Source organism: Poecilia formosa, unplaced genomic scaffold (assembly GCF_000485575.1).
Source record: "Poecilia formosa unplaced genomic scaffold, Poecilia_formosa-5.1.2 Scaffold41, whole genome shotgun sequence".
Lineage (NCBI taxonomy): Eukaryota > Metazoa > Chordata > Actinopteri > Cyprinodontiformes > Poeciliidae > Poecilia > Poecilia formosa.
Window position 1 is genome coordinate 606,356 of NW_006799980.1, and position 22,499 is coordinate 628,854.

Below are 22,499 nucleotides of genomic sequence, written 5' to 3' on the forward strand. Positions count from 1 at the left end.
TGCCTCTTTATTTGATGCACTCCTCATTCAACGTATGGTGCAAGGGAGGGCTACAACCAACAGCGAGCATTCGGGACCATGAGAAAAAACAGAAGAAAATAATAATAAGAAGAACTATAATAATAATTACTAATTAATAATTAATACCATCAGTATTGAGGGTGCTTTAAAATAATAATAAATATTATAAATAAATAATATTATGAGTATTATACTACTATTAGAATCACATTATACCTGCCTCCTTTATTAATTTTTGTGAGCCTATGCTCAATAATAGCATGCAAAACAAATAACATATATAGCTTGGCAAAATACTTAATTTGGAAAAGATGTTTAGTCCCCATTTAATAAAAGCCTTTAAGATTTTGATATATCAAATGTAACTACATTGAACATTGATTTTTTTTAAATTAAGGATTTAGATGTAAACTTGTGACTTTGAAGTCAAAATTGTGTATGAATTTTGGGTCAAGGTAACAAAATATGTTTTTGTGATTACCTTATTTTAACATGTTAGGAAGACTTCATGTTGGAACCACCATTTCAAATCCAAGCATTTATAAAATTATAACAGTGTTTTGTTTTTGTTTGTTTTGTTTTCCTTTGTTTTTACTGCCAAAACCTATCTTGATAAAATGTCTTAAATTAAAGAAGACTGAAAGGACAATATTAGAAATGGAAGACATTTCTGCATGGCGAGTTTGCTGGATAAAGATAAATATCACTAAATTTGTTTTTCAAACCATTGTGAATGACAGTTATACTAATATATATTCCATATAAATGCTTACAAGCATAATGTCAAGTTAGATAATTGAAGCAAATGCACTGGAATTGTTTTTCATATTTTATGTTATAGCATGTTCTGTACTCAGACACTAGGTGGGAGTATCAGACAAAGAGACACACATGTGGGGACACAACTATTGCTAAGTAGCAATATGAAATTCAAAAACGATTTTGGTAAAGATCATTATAATTCTTATTGTGGCCAGTTTGGAGTTCTAACTGGAAAATTATCTCATATGCATGTTAAAAAATTGTTTTTGAATGTTTATAGTCAGGTAATATTAAGCTTCTGAAACTGCCTTAAGCCTAACGTATTTAAAATGTGTGTGTTTTTACTGAAGAGTTAGATCTGTGCCAGGAATCCAACCAAATTATATTTACCAATTCTGATAAGAAGACTGGTCAAACATCCAACAAAGATGGATATTCCAGAAATGTGATGGCTGCAAAAACCAGATTTTCTGCAGTCTGCATATTGCATAAGCAGTAATTTGCAATTTGGCACTCAATGATACTGCTGTGAAGACTGTTAAGGTATAGTTTAATGGCACTGTGCTTGAGGCTGTTTGTACTCAAGTAATGAAATGAATTTGTTAAAAAAAAAGATGTATCGAGTTACTTTCTCTTTGCCTAAACTGCGCAGGGCATGGCACCCAACAGAGGAAACTCCACTCATTTTGTCTTCCTCTTTCTCTTGATACTCGATCATACAGATTGAGAATCTTAAACAATAAACAAAGTTATATAAATGAAGTGCAATTTTTTTTGTTTCAATCAACAAATTTAATAACCTTGAAAGATATTAAATATTGATTTATGATCTAACTGCAAAATCTAACAAAAAAAAGCATAATAAAAAAAAAAAAAGATCACAACAATCGAGAAGAAGAAAAAAAGTACTCTTGCACAAATAAATTCACATTTCCCGAGTTAATTTACAAATAATAAGTAAAACATACATACCAGCAGCATCTATGTCTGTCTATGTGGGTTGCCAAACACTGAGGTAACAAACTGAGGCAAAGAAAGGCAAACACTTGTCTGGGCACAAGCAAACATTTCTCTCTACTTGAAGACAAGCCAACGTAACTTTACCTACTTTTTGTCATTACTCTGCCCTCTTATATGCTAATAATCTAACCTCCAAACACTGAGTGGAGAAATATAATTGTGTTTTTATGCAACTTAACACTACGGTTTGGTGTGGTTTTCTTATTCGCGAAAAGTTTTATTTTGAAACCATTTCCGGAGTCTCCTCATCAAATTTTGCTTTATTTTGAAACGCTCCACCGGAAACCGTTAGTTTCACTGCGCACGACTTGTCGGTTCGAACCTCGGGAAGAGCGGGTGGGGGCAGTTCTCCTGCTCCTCTCTCCTCCTTCCTGTCCGATTCTCTCATAAACGGCGCTTGTAACAAAGACGAGACAACAAGGGGGGTGATGGGAGCGCACACAGCACGGCCGACAGACAGACATTTATGAATTGAATTGAGCTCACCGGATATTATTTATTATTTTTTTGTCATTTTCAACGACCGTTTTTTTAAGTTTTCCTCGTGACGGGAGCGGAGTTTACACCGAGCGGCTTTCTGACTTTCCAAAGAGAAGTAGTTCAAGATGCTAGACTCATTGTAGACCCGCAAAACCAAAGCGGAAGAGTCAAAACCTTGTTTTGGTAAGTTTTTTATTTTTATTTTTTTATCTTATATGTTTTAGTTTAAATGAGAGTAAGTACATTTTTGGTTGTTTAGCTAGTGTGGATTGGTTGGCGGAGCACCTGTTCTACAAAAAACAGCTACTTGTCATAACTTTACATGGTATTATAATCTTGTTTTATTTTAAAGAAGTGACATTTGTCCCAGTTTGTAAAGAAATTTTATGGTGTTGTTATTGTTGTTTAACATTAAAACATATAACCCAATAATGAACGTATAACTACACAATAATCCCTATGCTTTTCTGCATATTAGACCAGTTTCTATTAATATGTAGTTATCTGTAAGGGTTTAGCTTTTTATTTAGCAACTTATTAATATAATAAATATAATCTGAATGTCATCTCAGTATAATTAATAACACATACAGGAATACTCTTCTCTCAGTAGCTACAACCAACATGTCAGCAGGAGTGTTTCCATGTTTTTCCTGGATTCTCATCCCATCTGCCCATGTATCCGCCCTTCTTCCTGAAACAGCTTTTCCGCTTTCCCTGGCCAGCGTGGAGCTTACCCACTTTTCACATGCATTGCGGTCCCCCTCCCCTCCAGCCACTTTATTTCAGACACTTCAGACAGATGGTGAAACTGTGTCCATCACACACAAAAGGAATTGTGTTTCAAAGCTGCCCCTCTTGTTCTCAAACTAGGCTGGTTTTAGGGGGTCACACCACTCGTATTGGGTTTAGTAAGACAAATAGTATTACAGTAAAGTCCACTGACCTGCCCTGAGTACGTAGACAAAACTGTAAACTGCTGGATTGGGCTATTGAACTAACTGGGTCATTGGAGCAAAGAGAGACAAAAGGGGTAGAGTGTGTCTAAAAGAGAGAATAAGGGGACTTGTTTTGTCCTTCATCCCGTTAAAACACAATCGCAATGTGTCAGTCTCCCACTGCCTGGATTAAACACACCCTTCAGTTTAACGTCTATATGCCGCTCTGCACAATGAAAATAACCAGAGGGCCAAATCTAAAACCCTGCTGCTGTTGTACTTCCTTGCCTCACGTTGACTCTGAAGCATTTTCTTATTGTTGTGAATTGAAAAATAATCATCTTGTAATATTAACTCTTCAGTGTGTGTGCATTTTCAGTGTGATTGAACATGAAACATGAAACTCTGTCTTGTTTCAGCTAGTCGGCCCTTCCAAACTGGTCCGACTAGCTGGTGCACTTTTCTTACAAACTGCTTGACAAACGCTTGCCGATCAAGAACATGGTGTAATGGTTTTTTTTTTTTTGGTTTTTTTTTTGACTGCAGTTATTTTATTGCAGTCAATAAAATAATTGATTGCAGTGATTAACTTTTAGGTAAAAACTAAAGTTACTGAACCTTTCAGTTAATACTCACTAAAATCACAGCTCTGCAGGGGTTTTGTTAAATTCCGGAGACTTAATTGAAACACAGAAAAAAAAAGTAACATCCATTAAATACACAGTACTCCTTACAAGCTCAAAGTATCATATTAAAACATAGGGTCCCTTTAAAAATGTCTCCAGTCAAACTCCTCAACATTAATTAAAATTGCTCTAATTGATTAACTCAAAATGGTCTTTAGATCCAGGTAAATGTTATTTAATCTCCTATTCTTACCTTTATCCACCACTACACTAGAGCACTGAAGATAGCACCATACTGTTCTTCTCATCACCCTTCACTGAACAGTTGTTAAAATCATCTCCCAAGTTGTTTAAATGATAATTGTTCTGAATCAAGAGAATAAATTAATCTGTGTTCCTCTTGGATTATTCGCTATTTTCAGTGAAGCAGTTCCACTTAAAATGTACGTACCTTGTCATTATTTACTGCAGCCAGACGCTAGGTGTGTGTGTGTGTGTGTGTGTGTGTGGAGCTATCTTACAAAGCAGTTCGATAACATCTTTATGCTGCATGACTCAGAGGATGACTAACCCCTGTTTGTGTTTGATTTACCTGCTGCTTCCCTCACATCAAATAAATATGGTGAGGAAAATCTGTAGTGTGGACATTTGGTGACCCAGATCAAACAAATTTCCCTTCCTCATATTTCTACCTTAAGACCTTTTATAACAGCCTTGTGCAAAAGTATTCATACCCATTGAACTTGTCAAATTTTGTCATGTAAAATCTGCAAATCTTAGTATTCGTCTTTGGGATTTTATGCGATGGACCAACACAGAGCTCTACATAATTGTAAAGTGACATAAAATAAAGGAAATTATAAACAACCCTGACCCTCCCCTTCATGAGCCTGTCATAGAAAAACCATCGTACGCTTCTTGAAATCTGTTGTGATACAGGCGCCGTTGGAGATCTTTCCTGCCCACAGCCGTCACCAGAGTTACAACAACATTTAATTTCCCTTTGGGATCAATATAGTATTTTGGAATTTAATTTAATTTGAATAAGTAAATCTCATTATTGTGGCATTTAGCAAAAAAAAAAAACACAACAAATTTTGGTAATTCCAACTGACCTAAAAACCGAGAAATTTGGTCTGATTTAACTTGAGGGAATGAGAAAAAAAAGTTTATGTGCCTTTTTATTCTGTCTATATAAACCTTTGTGTTACATTAAAAACTATATGACATTATAATGGCAGTAGAGCATCCTGTTAATCAAAGCGCTACAGACAGACCTCAGAGGTCGGTCACCTCAGTCTCAGCAGAAAGCTAAGATCTTATGACCATCAGTGGAGACTCCCTCATTTGAATTTGCACATTTTGTTGCAATCTTATCTTTTGGTTTATGTACAGTGTGTTGAGAGACTAAAGAAGCTGACGTATATTTAGTGTATTAATAACTTCTCTGACTTATCTTATTTTTCTGACATCCTGCAGTGCCGGTCCTGCCTAACAGAAACAGAGCAAATATGCTGCCTTCTTTCCACGCTCCAGCTCCAAGCCAATCAGGGCATCTTACCTACTTAAAGTTTGAGAACAGGTCAAGATACTGAGCTTTAGTTTCACTAGATAAAATTGTTAACTTTCTTCAAGGAAACATAGATGCTTAGAGATAAATATCTTACCTAATAAATACTAAGAGACCCTGGTTATGTAAGCGTCATACCTACGTTGTTGGTTAAAAAGAGGGTTAGGGGTAATTTGAAGATTACTGGCATATTTTGGCACAGAACCAGTAGATAAAATGTCTGGTTCCTAACATTCCTTTTCATAGAACAAGGAAGTTAAATGGCTTCTTAGTCGCACAAATGCTAGTTAAAACAATAATTGCCACTGGGAATTGCTAGAAAAAGCTCTGAAAATTTGCACCTATATATAACTCTGACTATATATGACAGAGAAGATTTGAGATTTGTTTCCTTATTCAGTTCATGCATTCATATGTTCTGTGTACCAAAAGGAAACGTGATGCAGAAAGTCCCCATGCAAGATCTGAGCCAGGAAACTGCTTAGTCCGATTAGCACTGGGATTAGCGCCGCGGTGATAACAAAATCATTTTGTTTCTATCAAATATAAGAAATAAAAAAAGAATATAAATGTTCTTAAAAGTTTAGTTTATTCTGTTTTGGGGCACATGAATGTTTTCTATCATCAAACTAAGTTTACAACCTGATGAAGATAACCTAATTACATACAAAAAGCCGTTTCTAAAATATAATATCGATAGCAAGGGGGAAAAGCGATCCAAACCAACCTGCCTCGATGCGGGGAACTACATTTCTTTTGGTAAATCACAAATGAACTGTGATTTAAGTGGAGAGTTTCCAGTCACAAGTGCTGACCAAAAAGGACACAAAAGGCCGTCTCACTTGATTACAGAGAATTATGTTTTAATTTATTTGTTATTTTTGATGATGTCTTAATTACGGATCATGAAAACATTTAAGATTATAATCCATCTAACAATGGATTCAATGAAAAGCGTTTTAACACCTGCTTGAAGGTTGTTTTTTTTTTTTTTTTTTTTTCAAAAGGAGCATTTAATCTGTCGAACGATAGTACGATTATCTCATGCGTACCAGCATGTCCATCTCTGAATGGCTGAAAAACAACTAAGGTTTCGGAGAGGCCTAGTAAAAGCCTGGACTCAATAGCAACTGAGATGCTAGTAGGACCTGAAAGATGCTTGAAAACTCTCAAGTTGTTTCAGTGTTTTTTTCTTTTTAATTTGCATGCAATCTGTAAAGGAGAGTAAGCTAAAATTTCTCCACAGCGACGTAAAAGACTCATCACCAGTTATCATAAATCCTTGATGGCATCTGTAAAGGTGATGAAACTTCAGAAGGAAGTTATAAGTTCACATTGCATCCAGCTGATTGAATACTGTAGTTTTATTCAAATTTAAAACAACATGTTGTATTTACTCTGGTTATCCTAGTCTGATATTGATATAGTTGGCACTTTTTCATCAATATTAAGAAATTATTCACTTAAAACCAAACCTCTAGCGCTGAAAAGTTACTTGTAAATTAGTTTTGTTTTATTTCAAATGTATTTGAGGTATTTCCACTAGAAACTATACCAAAAATACTTGGTAAGATTTTTTTTTTTTTTGCAGTGTAATATTGCTGATCAATATTTTTTTTCCCTGATGCTGCTGAAACTACAGGGCTATAAAGTAGTAAATGAATAATTAATGCAGTGCTTTCATCTGTAAATAATTAACGTTGAAAGAAGTTTCAGAAGAATATAAAAGAATCTGAATCAGAGACAATGAAAACATCACAAGATGTAGCGATGCAAACAGACTAATCAATACCCAGTTGACCTGCTTTGACTTTATCATGGGTTTAACATGGGTGCTCAGTGGAAAGGACTAGATGTCATGCAGAGCAGATCCTGAGCTCTTCCTTAGCCAGATTTATAGCTCAGAGTTCAAAGTCTGAATCCAGGATGACATGCTGATGTCGCTGAGTAATGAGTCATTTACTGCCCTGTTGTAAAAAGTTGCTTAAGACACTCATTAAATGTTCCATTTTGTCTTTTTCTTTCATCAGGTGATGATGAAATTCCCATGCTTTCCAGTCCTCTGACTCTTTCCTGAAACAGAAAGCAACCGTCAGCTGCGATGTCTGTCCAGGAACGATCTGCGTCGCCCCTCAAGCCAGAGGTCAAACCAAAACCAGAAATCCCTCCTCGATTGCTACACAGGACCTCACCTTCACCTGAGGGCGGAGGCTCGACGCAGGGAAAGGTCAAGAAAATAGCAAAAAGGTTCTCCATGCAGGACTCCAGCGAAGCAGCAGGAGAGCAGCTGACGAATGGTGCTGCAGAACTTTCGCCAAGTACGCAGGTGAAAAAACCACCTGAGACGAGACCCAAACCTGACAGCAACGCCCCCCAACCCGAGGCGCCGCCGCCGCTGCCCAAGAAGAGGAGCCGCTTCCCGCAGAGACAAACGGAGAGCATAGGAGAGGAGAGCGAAGGCATGAACATTTACAAACGACGATCAGGTACGGCAGCCGATCAAGTCTGTGATTCAAAATGGGGTTATTTTATGTTAGCCCCTTGTTTTGTTCAGTGCAAGCTAGAAATCTGTTGGCCAGGTAGGGAGGTCCTTTCTTTCTGGAAATACCTGAAGACTGAAATGAAGTTGTGAGTGAGCTAAAGCATATCAATGCCAGTTTTAGTTTTGTTCCAGGACACCCAGGTCACCTGTTCTAAAAAACAAAACAAAAAAAAAACATTTCCGTTGGTTTAGGCTCTTCCTCTATCTTCTTAACCAACAAACTTTTCCTCTGTGCAACGTGTTGCACTAACCAAAACCATCAGTAACAACGTAGGATCAAGGATCAACCTGCTTTTTTAATCATCAAACATTTGGTCTTTACTGCAAGGATCAGACCACAAAATCTGCATATTTTCTTCATGTGATGTCCCCATGTGATTCTCAGTTCCTGTATCTTCCAACTGGTTCAAACACAACTTGTAGTTTAGCCTGAACTGGTAGTGGTTTCACATTGAACTCTGAACTCAGGCTCGTTTTAAACCCATGCTCAAAATAAATTTGACTAGAAAAAGTTTAATTTACTCTTTCAAGACTCTTCTTTCTGTTCAGATATGCCTGACAGTATGCAACACTTTTTTGTGTGCAACTTTTAATACACAAAAAAGCTAAATAAGCTGAAATATAGAATAAAATGCACAAAAACTAGCTGAAGACATGGTGACACGATTGTAGTTTTTTATACACATGCAGCGGGAAGCATGGAGGAGCAGTTAGCAGTCTAATGTACAGTAGAGTCAGGGAGCTGACAGACAGACAGACAGGTTCGGCACCCTCCTCTTTTCTGCTCTGACAGCTGTAAACAGGTCAGTCAGCTCAGCTGTTCTGTGCCAGCACCACTGACTGACATGAGACAGGAGCAGCAGAGTCTCCTTCCGCTCCTGAGAACTACAAATATTTAAGACTCGGGTTTTTGGCGCATGGCATTCAATGAAATTCGTGTGCGCATTCCAGTGGAGGAAGTGGATATTTAATGATCTCATCTTGGTAAAGTGAAACAATTGTTATATAATTGTTTTATTTTCGCTGAGGTTCATTAAAAGGTCACATGATGTTTCATGGATCACATTTGCCCTGATATAACAAAAGGATCTCTTATTATACACTGTAAAAAAATAAAAAATTAAGATAACCTGAGGTTATGTGCCAAGCTGAGAACACGTCTCAAGTCGACTCGACTCTCATGTTCTCTTACATTGTGCTAATCAACAATTCTTTAAGTTTTCTTAAGGTCTTTCAAATTATTATTTTTTTTAATGATTGCCTTCATTATCACTGATTTTCCCTCAATTGCCTGACGATTGTGGGAGGAATAATTTTTGTCATAAGCCACTGAAATCTTCTGGCTCATTCTCACAAATAAAATGTCTCCTAAACTTGAGGGATCAATGGAGTAAATTAATGAATTACCAAGTGTAATAAATTGATCTAATGGTGACAGCATGTTGGAGTAGCTCAGTTAGCTCTGATATATTCTTGTTTTTTTGTTTTGTTTTTGTCATTTTTACAACTGGGAGTAGCTGATTATTATCTCAAAAACTTATAACACCTAACCTATGACCCCAAATCCCAGAGGTGCTGAAAATTAAACTTGATGGACGTAGAAACAGAAGAGGAAGTTGAAACCATTGACTCTATAATGCTTCTTTAACCATCCCGCCAGAGAGAAATTTAAATAGGAGTGGCAAGAGGAAATGACCTGGATTAGCAGTGCTCCCAACAACCAATGGCGTCATTCAGGACTTGCTACTGTGAAATACTAACGGCTCAATTTCTGCTGCCCTGAACTGAGCTGTTAGTCATCACAGGGATTAGATCATCATATAGCAACAATGACTTCAGTCAGAAGCCTTTTAGGAGTCGTTGCAAGACTTGCTGCTACTGGAGATCCTTCCTACCTGTGGCATCGTGATCCACAAGAACGCTTTGAAGATCCTTGAATAATACGAGTTACGACAACATTTAATTTCCCTTTGGGATAAATAAAGTATTTTTTTTAAATTGAGGATGCATGGACAGACAGTTCTTACTGCAAGAACCAATTTTAATTTAAACTGAATCTTCAGGCACTTTATTACTACCAGCCTGCTCACTATGACCCTGTGGGCTACAATTTCTTTAGGTGAATTGATAAAAGAGTAGCTGAAGGATGATTCCTCTCCATTCTGTTGGATGCTGTTTCTAAATTTTAAAGCCAAAAAGTTCAGATGAGCTGAAAGTACTGGACGGGAAATGTCCAGTATGTCAAATGCTAAGGACATACTGGCCATGTCCAGTATGTCAAAGGACATATTTTCCTGTGGTTCTCTGGGAAAGTCCTTGTTAAAAAAAAAATCAAAATATCAGTTTAGTGACTGCGTTTGTAAATATATCCTCCTATTGAGTACTAGAACTGCAGCTCATGGATATCTTTTCTTCTTTTTGGATCTTTTCTGTCGCTCTGCATGTAGATTTAAACTAAATTATTTTACGTTCAAAGTATTACTGCACTAACGGATGAGATTTTCTATCTAGCATGACCTGTCTTTGCAAAAAAGGTGGCCAACCAACTGGCTCTGTTCAGTAGAGAAGAAGCTACACAGCTAAAACATAAAGGTAAAGCCGCTGATCCACATTCCAGCCCTCGCCTTCGGTTTTATGTGTGAGTTGTACGTGGAAGAGCTCAGCTGTTTGGGAGGAGTCTAGTGGAGGAGCTGCTGCTCTTCTTATCCTTTTAAATGAACCAGTTTAAAGGTTTTGGACATGTGCCACGTGCCTTCAGGATGGCTTCCAGAGGCGGAGTGGCACACATGTCCCACTGGGAGGAGGAAGCCCCTGGCTCCGCTGACCTAAAAATATTTAATTGTTTCGGTGCAGGAACTGTAGGAAATAGCCAGGGGAGGAAACGCAATCAGCTTTTTATAATTTTTTTTTTTCCTCTTATTGTTGTTTTCATGTTGACTTTCTGACCTGCATTAGCGATTTTTCCAGGAATCCTCCAACTATTCCAGTTAATGAGAATTCACGTACAACACCACTTTATTTGCACATACTTGCAAATGCATTCATGGCCTTCAGCATTACATAACACAATACAACCACAGACCTCAATGCATAGATTGAGTGGTAGACCAACACAAATCTGTGCAGAATAGTGAAGTGGAAGGAGAATGATGCACAGCTTATTTTTCAATTAAAAACTTAAAGGTGTGCTGCTGATTTCTGATTTCTACTCTGGAACTCCTGAATAAAATCCAGTCTAACAAAAAGTCACCTTTTTATTCTCAGTATAAATCCAGGTGCTCTGTGAAGGCCTCAGAAGTTTGTTAGAGGACATCAGTTTATCACGAAGCGTCTTGAAGACCAATACACTCACCAAGCAGGGCAGAAATAAAACTCTAGAGAAGTTTATAGCAGTGTTGGATTTTTGTTAAAAATGTGGAAGTTATGTAAATTGTCCTTTTTTAGCTTTATATCATGTTATAATGTTATTCCTTGCCTTGATTCTTCCATGCATGTTGGATGAATGTTTTAATCTCCCGTGGCAACCATTCATGGGAGCCTAAATAGTTGCTCCCACAAAGCGCCACCTATTTTCAAAACGCCTCACACAGCTTCGAGTATGCTAAGCTTTTCTCTCCAACGCGCCTAAGACCGGCTTGTAAACGGCTTCATGGAGGAGCGCTGCTGAGATGGCGTGCTGAAGTGTCAGAAAGAGCAAGAGCTTCTTAAAGAGACAGTGACCCAATTCAAGGAGCCAAATTGCGAAATCAAATTCCTTTAAAATCAATGTTTGGTTTATGCTACATTTTTATAACACCTAAAACTGTCTATAAAGTGGCACTGTGTGCCTGGAAAATATATACTTTAACCACATCCCAAGCGTCTAACAACTCAGAGTACTGTTGAGCAAATCACGTTAAAATGGAAAAAGTGTGCACTAAACCTACAAGGACATGGTTTTCTACCTAAACTGGGTAGAAAACCTGACCGATGCCCTGCTGAGGGCATTGGCCAGAGAAGCAGCCAAAAGGTTAGTGGTGCCCTCCACAAACCTGCTCCTTTTCCTATATGAAACATGTTATGTGTGGCAGAAAACTGACTCTGTACATCACTAGCTCTCTGAACACACTATCGCTACAATAAAACACGGTGGTAGCAGCATCATGCTTTGGAGATGCTTTTCTAGAGCTAAATCCCATTTAGAATCTGTGGCGAGACTTTAAAAATAGATTTTCACAGACGCTCTTCATCCAATCTCAGCTTGAACTGTTTTGTAAAGAGTAGTGAAAAGAGTTCAGTGTCTAGATGCCGTCTCCCGAAACACTTGCAGCTGTAAGTACACTAAAAGCTTTTCCTGCTAGAGAGCTGAATGCAAATCTTTCCACTTGTCAATTATGCATTACTTTGTCTTGGTCTCTTTGAATGAATTCTGATAAAATACGTTGAAGCTTGTGGTTAGAAGATATAAAACAGGTTTAAAAGGTATGAATACTTTTCCAAGAAACTGTAGTGATGAAATGCATGAAGCTAATTAAAAATGTCAAAGATGGAGGGGTTCAAGATGGCATGAAACCAGTCAAAAATGAAGTTGTACCTCTTGTGTGTCTCCAGCACCTGATGGGAAGGAGGTGGAGGATCAGGGGACAGGAGCGCCTGAAGCAAACGCAGAGGACCTGCTATACACTCCTCTCAGTCGCTGCTGCAACAAAACCTGCACCTGCATATGTCACCTAAAGAGACCCGGCATGATGCTCATATGGGTGCCTGTAGATGAAGACTCTCCAGGCGGAGAGGGTCAGACCAACGGGGAAGAGCGGAGAGAACAGAAAGATGTGACGGTACAGAAAGCAAATCAAATAGAGGCGGTGCAAAGAGAAGAGCAGGAAGTTGGAGGACAGGAAGAAGAATATGAGTCTGAATTACCAGCACAGAAGAAGGAGGGGGAGCTGAAGGCAGCAGAGGATAAGGTGGAAAAAAATGACTCAGAGAAAAAGAGGGATGATCAGGGAGAAGAGACAGAAGCTGAACAGCCGAAGGAGGTGGAAGTGAATGCAGCAGATGGAGAACATCAGCTTCCACAGGATGTGCTGCATCCTGTGGAAGCTGATGGAGCACATGGTGGAAAGGTTGGTGAGAAGATTAAAGAGGGAGAAAATGAAGGGAAGGGGAAGAATGGGCCAAGAGATGTGAAAACACCTAAGTCACAGTTCCATCAGTCTCTGGAAATTGCGCTGGCTGGGGGTCTGAAAAAACTTTCAGACCACAGTCCTCTGGCTGCCTTTGCTCGCCGTCAGCCTTCACCTGAAAAAAATCCTCAGCCTCCACCGGTCCCAAGCCAACCCCCAGAAGATGACGAGGAGGGTAGCATCTACGAGCTCCAGCTACCTGACGCTGATGAGGGCGCTAGAAAACTCTCATCTTCTAGGAATGACTTGCACGAAGTTCCTCAAATAAGAGTCCACTACCCAGCTCGACGGGAGAAACCTGCCCACGGCCCCTCGGACGCTACACCTGAGCTTGAGAACCCAACAGAACCACCTCCCATACTACCGAGGGTTCCTGTGAACGGCTCTCCAGTCTATAGCAGTAACCTCTCAATCAGTCGGGTCAGACCACAACCCCCCAAAACGTCTCCTCCAAGCAGCCCTCTGCTTCCTTGCAGACCCCCACCGGCTCCACCGAAGACCCACTCCAGGAGGGCCAGCAGCGTCTCGATGCAATCCGCCAACTTGTCGGGTTTGTACTTAAGCGAAATCAGAATCTCCTCCTGCGCTGAATTGCTCATTATCTGAACCAATGCTTGCTTTTTTGTTACAATAGAAGAAGAAAATAAAAGAGATGGAGAGAAAGAAGACACAGACCGGTAAGTTGTTAATATCAGGAATAACATTATAACATGATATAAAACTCAAAAGTCAATTTTCCATAGTAGCCTCTCTATAACTAGTCCATGTGAACAGACTGCAATTGGCAACAAATCATTTCTGACCTACATCGTCATTTTTCTAAGCAACAACAAGTGATGACAACACACAATGTCACGAATCCAACTGTTCCCCACAGAAGGAAAAGTAGCTGTGATAACTGTTCACGTCTCACTTTGTGTTTCCTGTTTCAGGTCTCCAGTCAGAAGGAATTCGTCATTCAAGTTGTGCCTGACAGATGGTAAGGCTCAGATACATCGGTAAAGTATCACTATTAACACAAGTGATCCAAGTTGCAAGTGGAGCTGAAAGCACGTCTGGTCAAAAGCAAGTCTGCAAAGCAACTGCTTCTGGTTGTATCTGTGTGCAAATAAACAACAGCCTGGCACAATGAGTCACATCCTATTCAATGGTTCATTTTATTTGGATTTTATGGTTTACAGTAGTTTAGATCAAAGCATTTTCATGCGGTAGTAAGGCCTAGTCAAAGTCCAGACCTAACTCCAATATGAAATCTATAGCGAGACTTAAAGAATTGGTGTTCACAGATGCTCTCCTTCCAATCTGACTGTTTTATTTTCGTTTACATTTTGCAAGCTGCGTGTAGAAAAAAATACACCTCGCTATCACTTGTGTTGTGTTTGAATATAAATAAAGTAATTGTTGCTTTTTAATTGTTTTTTTCTTAATCTTGTCTTTGCAACAATGCATGCTGGGGACAAACTAAAATCTTTCTAAAACGTGGATTTGTCTCACCTCAGGGCCTCTGTACCAAACGTACAGCGACTTCGCAATCCAAAAGGAGATTCATCGACAGACCGTAATCCGAAACATCAGCAAAACCAGCATGGACTACGCTATGGAATTTGCGGCGCGCTTCAGAGAAAAAACATCTGGAAAGTCAAATGAGAACTTTGTAGCCAGAGGGAGCCCTGTGCCCGCAGTGAGTCAAACCACCTTGTGGCAGCAACAGCCGACCGTACGGGACAGTGGACTGCTGGACCAGCTCACTGTTGACCAGATCAAGTACCAGGAGGTGAGGAGGACAAACACGCTGAAAGCAGACAAAGTATTACCTGCAAGTCATAGTCTAAAAGTGATACTCGTGTCCTCACACTTTTCATGTTTTAGCACTGTCTGTGCTTTGAGTGTCGGCGACTGTCAAATGAGCAGTATTTCCCATGACTGTTTATACCATGATGTAACACATGACACTTTATGTGTAATGAATCCATATAACAGGTATCTGCATCCTTAATAGGTCTTACAACATCTTAAATTAATTTATCTAAAATTAAAACCTTAAAATGTCTTAAATTTGTTACTCACAGGTCTTAAATTTTCTATGTAGTTTTCTTTTTTTTTTTTTCCTCATGGAGCTTTGCTGTGAGGCAAAAATTTGCTTGGCACAGAGACATCGTCTGTGACTTGAGGTGGTTACGGCTAACGGTCCTTAGCTGCTAATATACCCTTGCTAACTAGCCAGGTAAAGCCAGCTAGCTTTTTTTTTGCGTCTATTGTGGGTAATTTCTAATTTATCACCGGTTGGCTGGATGATGTACATCTTAGCCATTAGCGCTCCTCTGTTGACACCCAATTTGTCAACAGATAAATTTATGCAATTTATTTGCGATTTTACATTTTTGTACAGTTTCTAATGGTCTTAGTGGGGTTAGAGAAGTCAGTGAATCACGCAGAAAACTTTTATAAAACACTTTTTTAAAACACTTTACTTTTTGAAATAAGTTGTTGATATGATATTATAATATATTCAAATATTTGCTCACTTATTGGTGACATTTCTGTTGAAGGATCAGTTAAGCACAGGATGTTTGGCAGTTCTTGGAAACATAAACAGGACTGAAGAAGTAATGTAACCCTGTTCCAAGTTTCAGTGTTTGACTTTGACTCTTCTTGGCAGAGCATGTTTGAGGTCCTGACCTCCGAGTCTTCCTACCTGCGGTCCCTCTACGTTCTGACTGAGCACTTCATGGAAAACCGGGAGCTGACAGACACGATCATTATCAGTGACAGGAAAACCCTGTTCTCCAACATCCTGAAGGTCCGCGAGGTCAGCGAGAGGTGAGAGGTCAACACCACGAGAGACACAGAAAAGAAAGAAAGCGACTCCTGAGGCAGCTGGAGCTCTTCTCTTATCCGGAGGCGTTTCATGAAACCATTTGCTGCAGGTTCCTGAAAGACCTGGAAGAGCACATATTCAAGGAGATCGTTTTCCCAGACATATGCGACATCCTCCACTACCACGCCCAGCACAACTTCTCCACCTACATCGACTATGTCCGCAACCAGACCTACCAGGAAAAGACCTACAGTCGACTCATGTAAGAAACAACTTTCCCATTACCAGAAACGATCAGCAGCTGTTTTGGACTGCCAGTAAATCAGGGTGACTTGCAGGAATACTAAGGCTGATGCCATGTAATCTGATTTTCTGCATACCTACAGGAAGAGTAATGAACAGTTCGCCGCAGTCATCAACCGCCTTCAGGAGCTGCCTCAGTGTCAGCGGCTGCCCTTCATCTCCTTCCTGCTGCTGCCTTTCCAGCGGATAACGCGCATAAAGATGCTCATCGAGGTGAGCAGCGTCATGCCGGGTTTGGATTTTAAAGACAGAAAAAAATGGTGGAAGGCTGAGTTTTGCTCACACTTTGAACTTTAAGCAATATATGCGCCATAAAATGATCACAATCTAAAAGATTGTCTAGAACACAAAGAGCTACATTTGTAGCTGTCGCTAAAAGAAAAAAAATCTGTGTGCTTTTTAACTTTGTTTCAGATTTAAATTAAAAATGGCAACCTACCAGAGTCATCGGCTGAGTCTGGAGCATATGATAGAAACCTGGAAATCACGGGTTTCTGATAATGTTGCATTTATCACAGTAACTAGAGAGGCATTCACTTATTTAATAACACACCAACAACAGGCTCTGGCACCCTGTTGTTGGTGTTGTAAACCTTTATTCTAAGGGAAAATAAATGCACTTATAAAAGTCGATCAAGAGAACACTATTAAAGTAAATATGTAGTAGTCGAATATTGAAGAATATAACAGAAGAACGTGGGAGAGTAGACCTCTTCACAAACTCATATTATCTAGATAAATCTATAGAAATATCAAAGATAACTCAGGGCTGTTAGCTGAAAGCTTAGCATACCGCAGATGATAATGTGACCAGTGAGTTTACAGTATGTGATGAAGTTATGTAGGACTTCAGGTTCTGTGTCAGGTATTTGCTGCACGTTGTTGCCTTAGTTTTCGAAGACATGACTTACCATTTATCTGATGTAGCTGGTTTACCAGCTCTGGCGTTTTTTCCTGTTCCCAGAGAGTGAAGTAGCCTTAAAAGTCACAAAAAAAAACCCACCTGAAAATAATCGAGACTATTTAGACGTCAGCAGGAAGGCTTGTTCGTTGGGTTCAAAGTGTAAAAAAAAAAAATGATGGGTGGTTTAAAACTTTTGCAAGTAATTGTGTAAAAACCACATATTTTGCTCATATGTGTACCAAATGTTTTAAGTGTGATAATTATGATGACCTGTATAGCTGATACATTTTCTAAACAGGCTTGCTTAGACATATATATCTATACAGGCCTCTGGTTTAGGCGGTGAACTGAAGAATTCAAACAATTAGTTCTCAAAAGCTTTAAATATTTTCTGTCAGCACATTCAGAGCAGAGTGATCCTTTTCGGTTTCTGTTTATTTCCTTTAACCGCCGGTAGTCTGAGTTCATCTTGCTGTGTGACTGTAAGGAATGCCATCACTCCAGAGTAATCCTTTCTGCTTCCTGACGCGCGCCGTGGAGTCGCCTCACCTCCACCCTGCAACCTGTTTAGGATCCGCACGGAAAAGAACGAGCTGCTTAGATAAAAGCTTGTTTGTGGTTTCAGAACATCTTGAAGAGAACAAAAGAGGGAACGCCAGAGGAGCAGACGGCCTCTAAGGCTCTGACCTCCGTCTCTAAGGTAAACAGCCCTCACTCTTCACTTTCCCCTCCACATACATGGCCGCTGCTTTACATAACTGGAGATCTTATATTGTGTTGGGTACGGATTTCCTGCCGAGTGAGGAATGATTTAAAGTGGCAGAGGGAGTTGTTTTAAAAAGCAAAATAAGCATTTCGACTCTTTATTTCCCTCTTGATCGCACACAGATTATTGATTGTTGCAACAGAGACGTAGGAAAGATGAGGCAGATGGAAGAGCTGATTGAAATCTCAAAGATGCTCGAGTTTGACAAGTTCAGGGTAAGCCCAGACCGGGACGCCTTTGATATGTCCGTCTATTAGTTATGAAGAGTTTAAACTGCATTCTGTCCTCGCCAGGCCATCCCGATCATCTCTGAGACTCGATTTCTGGAGAAGAAGGGAGAGCTGCAAGAAATGTCGAAATCAAAAACCTTTGTGAACATGAGGGCCAAGTTCTCTCCGGTTTACCTCTTCCTTTTTAACGACCACCTACTAATTACCATCAAGAAAGGGTAACGTAGAAAAGCTGTTGAAGAAACATTATCTATGATGCATTAAAAAAAATACTATTTACCACTGAAACCAAAAGCCTACATGCACTATAAAAAGACGCACCTCATTTTTTTCTCTCTATCTAACCATGTTTACATGTGGAGGAAAAAGCGCAAGCTAGCAAGCTTGAGAACCTGATCCGGTAACACTTTGACAGGCTGTGCATAAGACTGACATGACACTGTCATAACGTGACATAACACCTGTCATGAACATGAAGGAGTATTTATGAATATTTATAACTGTTGTCATGAAGTGTCATTCGGTAAATAATGACACTTTTAATGCAAAGTTGCTTTAAAAGTTCCATTAAAAGTCCATTAAAAGTGCCAACTTTGCATTAAATTGTCGTTATTTACAAAATCATACAAAGTTGGCACTTTTAATGGACTTTTAATGCAACTTTTAAAGCATCTTTGCTTTAAAAGTGTCATTATTTGCCGATTGACGCCTCATGACAACATTTATAAACATTCTTAAAGACTCTCGTCTTCATGACAGGTCATGTTTATGACAGTTTCATGTCTGCCTTATGCACACCCCGTCAAATAAAGCGTCACCCACCACCCTAAATGGAAAGTACAATTATGTTGCATTTGTTTTCCTTTAATAGGGAATGACACATTTAACAAATCAATGGCATCATAAAGGAAGAACTTCAGTGGAAATACTAAATATTTCACATGACTCGAAGCACACCAGCAATTCAGTTACAAAGTGGCTTACAGATAACGGAGTGTTTTGACGAGGCCACCACAAAGCCTGATCTGTGTCCTGTTGAGAAGAGCTGGGCATGCATCAATATAAACTCGTTGCAACAGTTCTGTCAGGAGGAAATGACCAGAACTCCAGCAGTAGTAATTGTGAAAACTTGTTCAAGGAAATCCATGACATTTGATTCAGGTCACGCAGTTCTAAATAAATCCTGTCCAAAATGTCTTTAAATTTCTGAATTTGATGTGTTTTCTTAAATTATTTTGTCATGTAGTAAAATATTAACAATGGAAGATTTGATTTCAAACATTTTTATAATTGCTTTGCCTTTTTATACAGCATGTGGAACCATCCAAGTGAAAACAAGCTTATCACTTACACTTATCACTTGAGGAATGTTTTGCCACCTTTGTTGCTGTACTGCTGGTCTAACAGAAGGTTGAAAATAGTCTGAACTAAAGTTTTTTTCTTTGGCTCCGCTCCAGTATGCTCAGTTGGGAGATTTCTCCCGTTGTTTTTCCCCTAGTCATGTTGCCGTCATGACATTTCACCTGTGAAGAATAAAACCACCGCATGCCTTCGATTTTCTGTCACCACTCATGAATTGACTCGATACTTCCTCAAATGTAACGGGAAACGTTGTCAAAGACATTTAAGAGAAGAGACACCCGTACAGTTCATGCATGTGACACATCTGCTTGTTCTGCTTCTTGTGTTTTTTGTTTTTTTTCTTGGATACATTTTTGTGTAACCAGTTAAACCTCCCTCCAGCTGTTTGTTTGCCGTTGACCGAGCTCTGCTCTCTGGTTCTGGTTCGTTGTGAACAGCTCAGACCGTTATGTGGTGATGGACCACACTCATCGATCTCTGGTGCAGGCTCAGCCTTTGGATGAATGTTTTGGTGGCGCGACCTACGAGAACTGCTTCAACCTCATCATGCTGGAAAACCACCAGGGACGCACAATGGAGCGGCTCCTCAAAGCCCCGACCAAGTGAGTAAAAGCGAATCTCAATAAGCTTTAATTTAGTAATGAGATTTAAAAACTGAAACTCGTATATTATTCAGGTTTATCACGTAAAACCATGTATCGCAAGTGTTTCTCTTAGGTTTATTGCTCATATTAGCTCATACAGATAATTAAAAATCATAATTCTCAGAAAAAATGAATAAAAATGATATATTTTTTAAAACATGTTATATTATGGCTTATCCATGGAAGGTAAAGCCACAGAAGGTCATTGCTAAAGAAGTTTTCTGCTATCAAAGCATATCTGGGGAAGTTGAGTGGAAGGAAAACTTTCACACAGGATTGACTACAGCTGGATTCAGAGCTTTAAGAGGCAATAAAGACCATTTGGATCCACCAGACTTCATATACTTTGGGGGAAAAAACTAATTGAGAAATGTACGCAGACATTGTTGTTTCGAACCTGAAGGTGAAATGAAGGGAGTGATTCTCAGCAAAACAATGATCCCAAACACACAAGCCAAGGAAATTGTGAGTTGGTCTCAGGGAGAGAAAATAAAACTTCTACCTGATCAAAATCTAACTTGAAATCAGCCAAGAAGAGAAGAAGAAGAACCAGATGGCATCATGAGGAAAGAGTGTCGTGTGAAAATATTGGAGCAACATCAAGATATCGACCAGGAAGTTTTAATCTTAGGCTGAAATGGACGGTAAACCCAAGGATACCATAAAGTTGCTTTAGGGCAATAAAGTAAATGTTTAGTGGAAGACAGAAAATATAAAACTAAGATGACCTACTAACCTGACTCAGTTCCACCAGTCTTGACGGGAGGAACGGGTCAGAACTTCAGCAAACTATTGAGAAGCTTCTGGAAGGAAATGCAAACAAACACGAGTCACACAGTGTAAAAGACAACTTAATCAAATACCAAGTAAATGTAAAGTAATGAATTTGAAGAAAGATATTTGAAAAATTTGGTAATCCTGACCTAACCCCGTAAAAACAGAAAATCCAATTATCAGTCATTCAGCGCCCCCCCAAAGAGGAACGTCAGTAAACCCCGACACGCTGCATGTTAGCAGATCAGAAGCTCTCATCTTTTCATTAGGAGGTGGAGAAAACGAGGTTCTGCTTCAGTCCAGTCAAAGCTCGTTTGTGTCAACAGGTCGGACATGCAGAGATGGTTGGCGGCTTTCCCCAGCACCACCAAAGAAGACGTCGACGAAGAAGTGATTTATGAGGACTGGGGTGAGAACAGCATCGACAAACAGACCCTGTGTGTTTGGTCTTGTTCCATGCTTTACGGTCGTGTGTGTGTGTGTCAGATTGTCCTCAGGTGCAGTGTGTGGAGCAGTACATCGCCCAGCAAGCAGACGAACTCAACCTGGAACCCACTGAGATCGTCAATGTCATCCGCAAAACCAACGAGGGTAAAAACCGGCAAACAATGCATTGTAGAAATTTTCAAAACATCTTTTTTGATTTTTTTTTTGTTTTTGTTGCAAATATGGGATTCAAATATAGGTTGAATGATTGTATCAAGTGAACAGATTTGCTTTTGTTTCACTTATCTGTTCCATTCCTTGACTTTATGTATACACCCCCTTAATCCTCAAACCTTCCTTTAGTAGTTTAATCTTTTTGACTTTCTTGCATGAAAAGAAAAACCTTCAATCTTCCCTCGTTTGTCTTCCACGTTCTTCCCCTCCCCGGTTTTTTTTTTTTTTTTTTTCCTTTTTGTTTCAACTCTAGGCTGGTACGAAGGAGTCCGTTTGTCCGACGGTCAGAAAGGCTGGTTCCCCGACACGAACGTCATCGAGATCACCAACGAGCACGTCAGGAGAAGAAACGTCAAGGAGCGCTACAGGGTCTCTCAGGCTACGATGATGGTGAAATGTGGCAAGGCCCGCTGAGTACGTCTACACCGGACATACGCTTTAAAGGACAATAAGACAGAAGATCCCAGTGAATGCCGATTATCAGCAAACACCTTGTAAATAATCCCCCAGCTTATCCCACCGAAGTAACAAGGAACTAAAATTAGATCTGTTATTGCCAATGCTAAAAACGCAGCATGCACTTTTAACAATGACTGGGAAACTGTACATGCCAATCATTCTCCAGATTTCTTGAGATACTAGTCAACGTTGAGTCATGCACATTCTCCGGTTCCTGCCACGTCAAACATCCTGCTGACTGTCACTGAGATGGCAAAGTTTTCAAGAATCTAGAGCAAAGATCTGCCGATCACCTCTGGATATTTAAAACCGATAGTGCTGGAATACTACAACGCCTCCTACAGTTCTGTAAGGGGAAAAAAATGTAAATATGTTAAAAAATGTAAATTGTAAAAGGGTGTTTTGATTAAACTAGCAGTTGTACTTTTAATAAAAAAACAAAAAACAATCTTAGT

The 22,499-nt window shown here is 39.4% G+C and overlaps 1 protein-coding gene across 1 annotated transcript; it reads left to right on the forward strand.

Moving 5' to 3' along the window:
* Positions 1–2,104: 2,104 nt before the first annotated feature.
* Positions 2,105–22,497, forward strand: LOC103137600 (ephexin-1-like). The gene is made up of 16 exons (XM_016671109.1): positions 2,105–2,466; positions 7,448–7,903; positions 12,550–13,674; positions 13,759–13,801; positions 14,057–14,103; positions 14,624–14,898; positions 15,784–15,944; positions 16,052–16,204; positions 16,329–16,458; positions 17,775–17,849; positions 18,038–18,130; positions 18,209–18,363; positions 19,945–20,109; positions 21,252–21,334; positions 21,412–21,516; positions 21,839–22,497. The coding sequence occupies exons 2-16, from the start codon at positions 7,519–7,521 to the stop codon at positions 21,997–21,999; spliced, it is 3,156 nt and encodes a 1,051-aa protein (XP_016526595.1). The 5' UTR covers positions 2,105–2,466; positions 7,448–7,518; the 3' UTR covers positions 22,000–22,497.
* Positions 22,498–22,499: the final 2 nt, after the last annotated feature.

Bases quoted from the DNA above. Each gene is read 5' to 3' on its own strand.
- LOC103137600 (XM_016671109.1), top strand. From the start codon at position 7,519: ATGTCTGTCCAGGAACGATCTGCGTCGCCCCTCAAGCCAGAGGTCAAA. The intron at 15,945-16,051 runs GTGAGAGGTCAA...CATTTGCTGCAG, and splicing joins GTCCGCGAGGTCAGCGAGAG to GTTCCTGAAAGACCTGGAAG. The intron at 20,110-21,251 runs GTGAGTAAAAGC...TTGTGTCAACAG, and splicing joins CTCCTCAAAGCCCCGACCAA to GTCGGACATGCAGAGATGGT.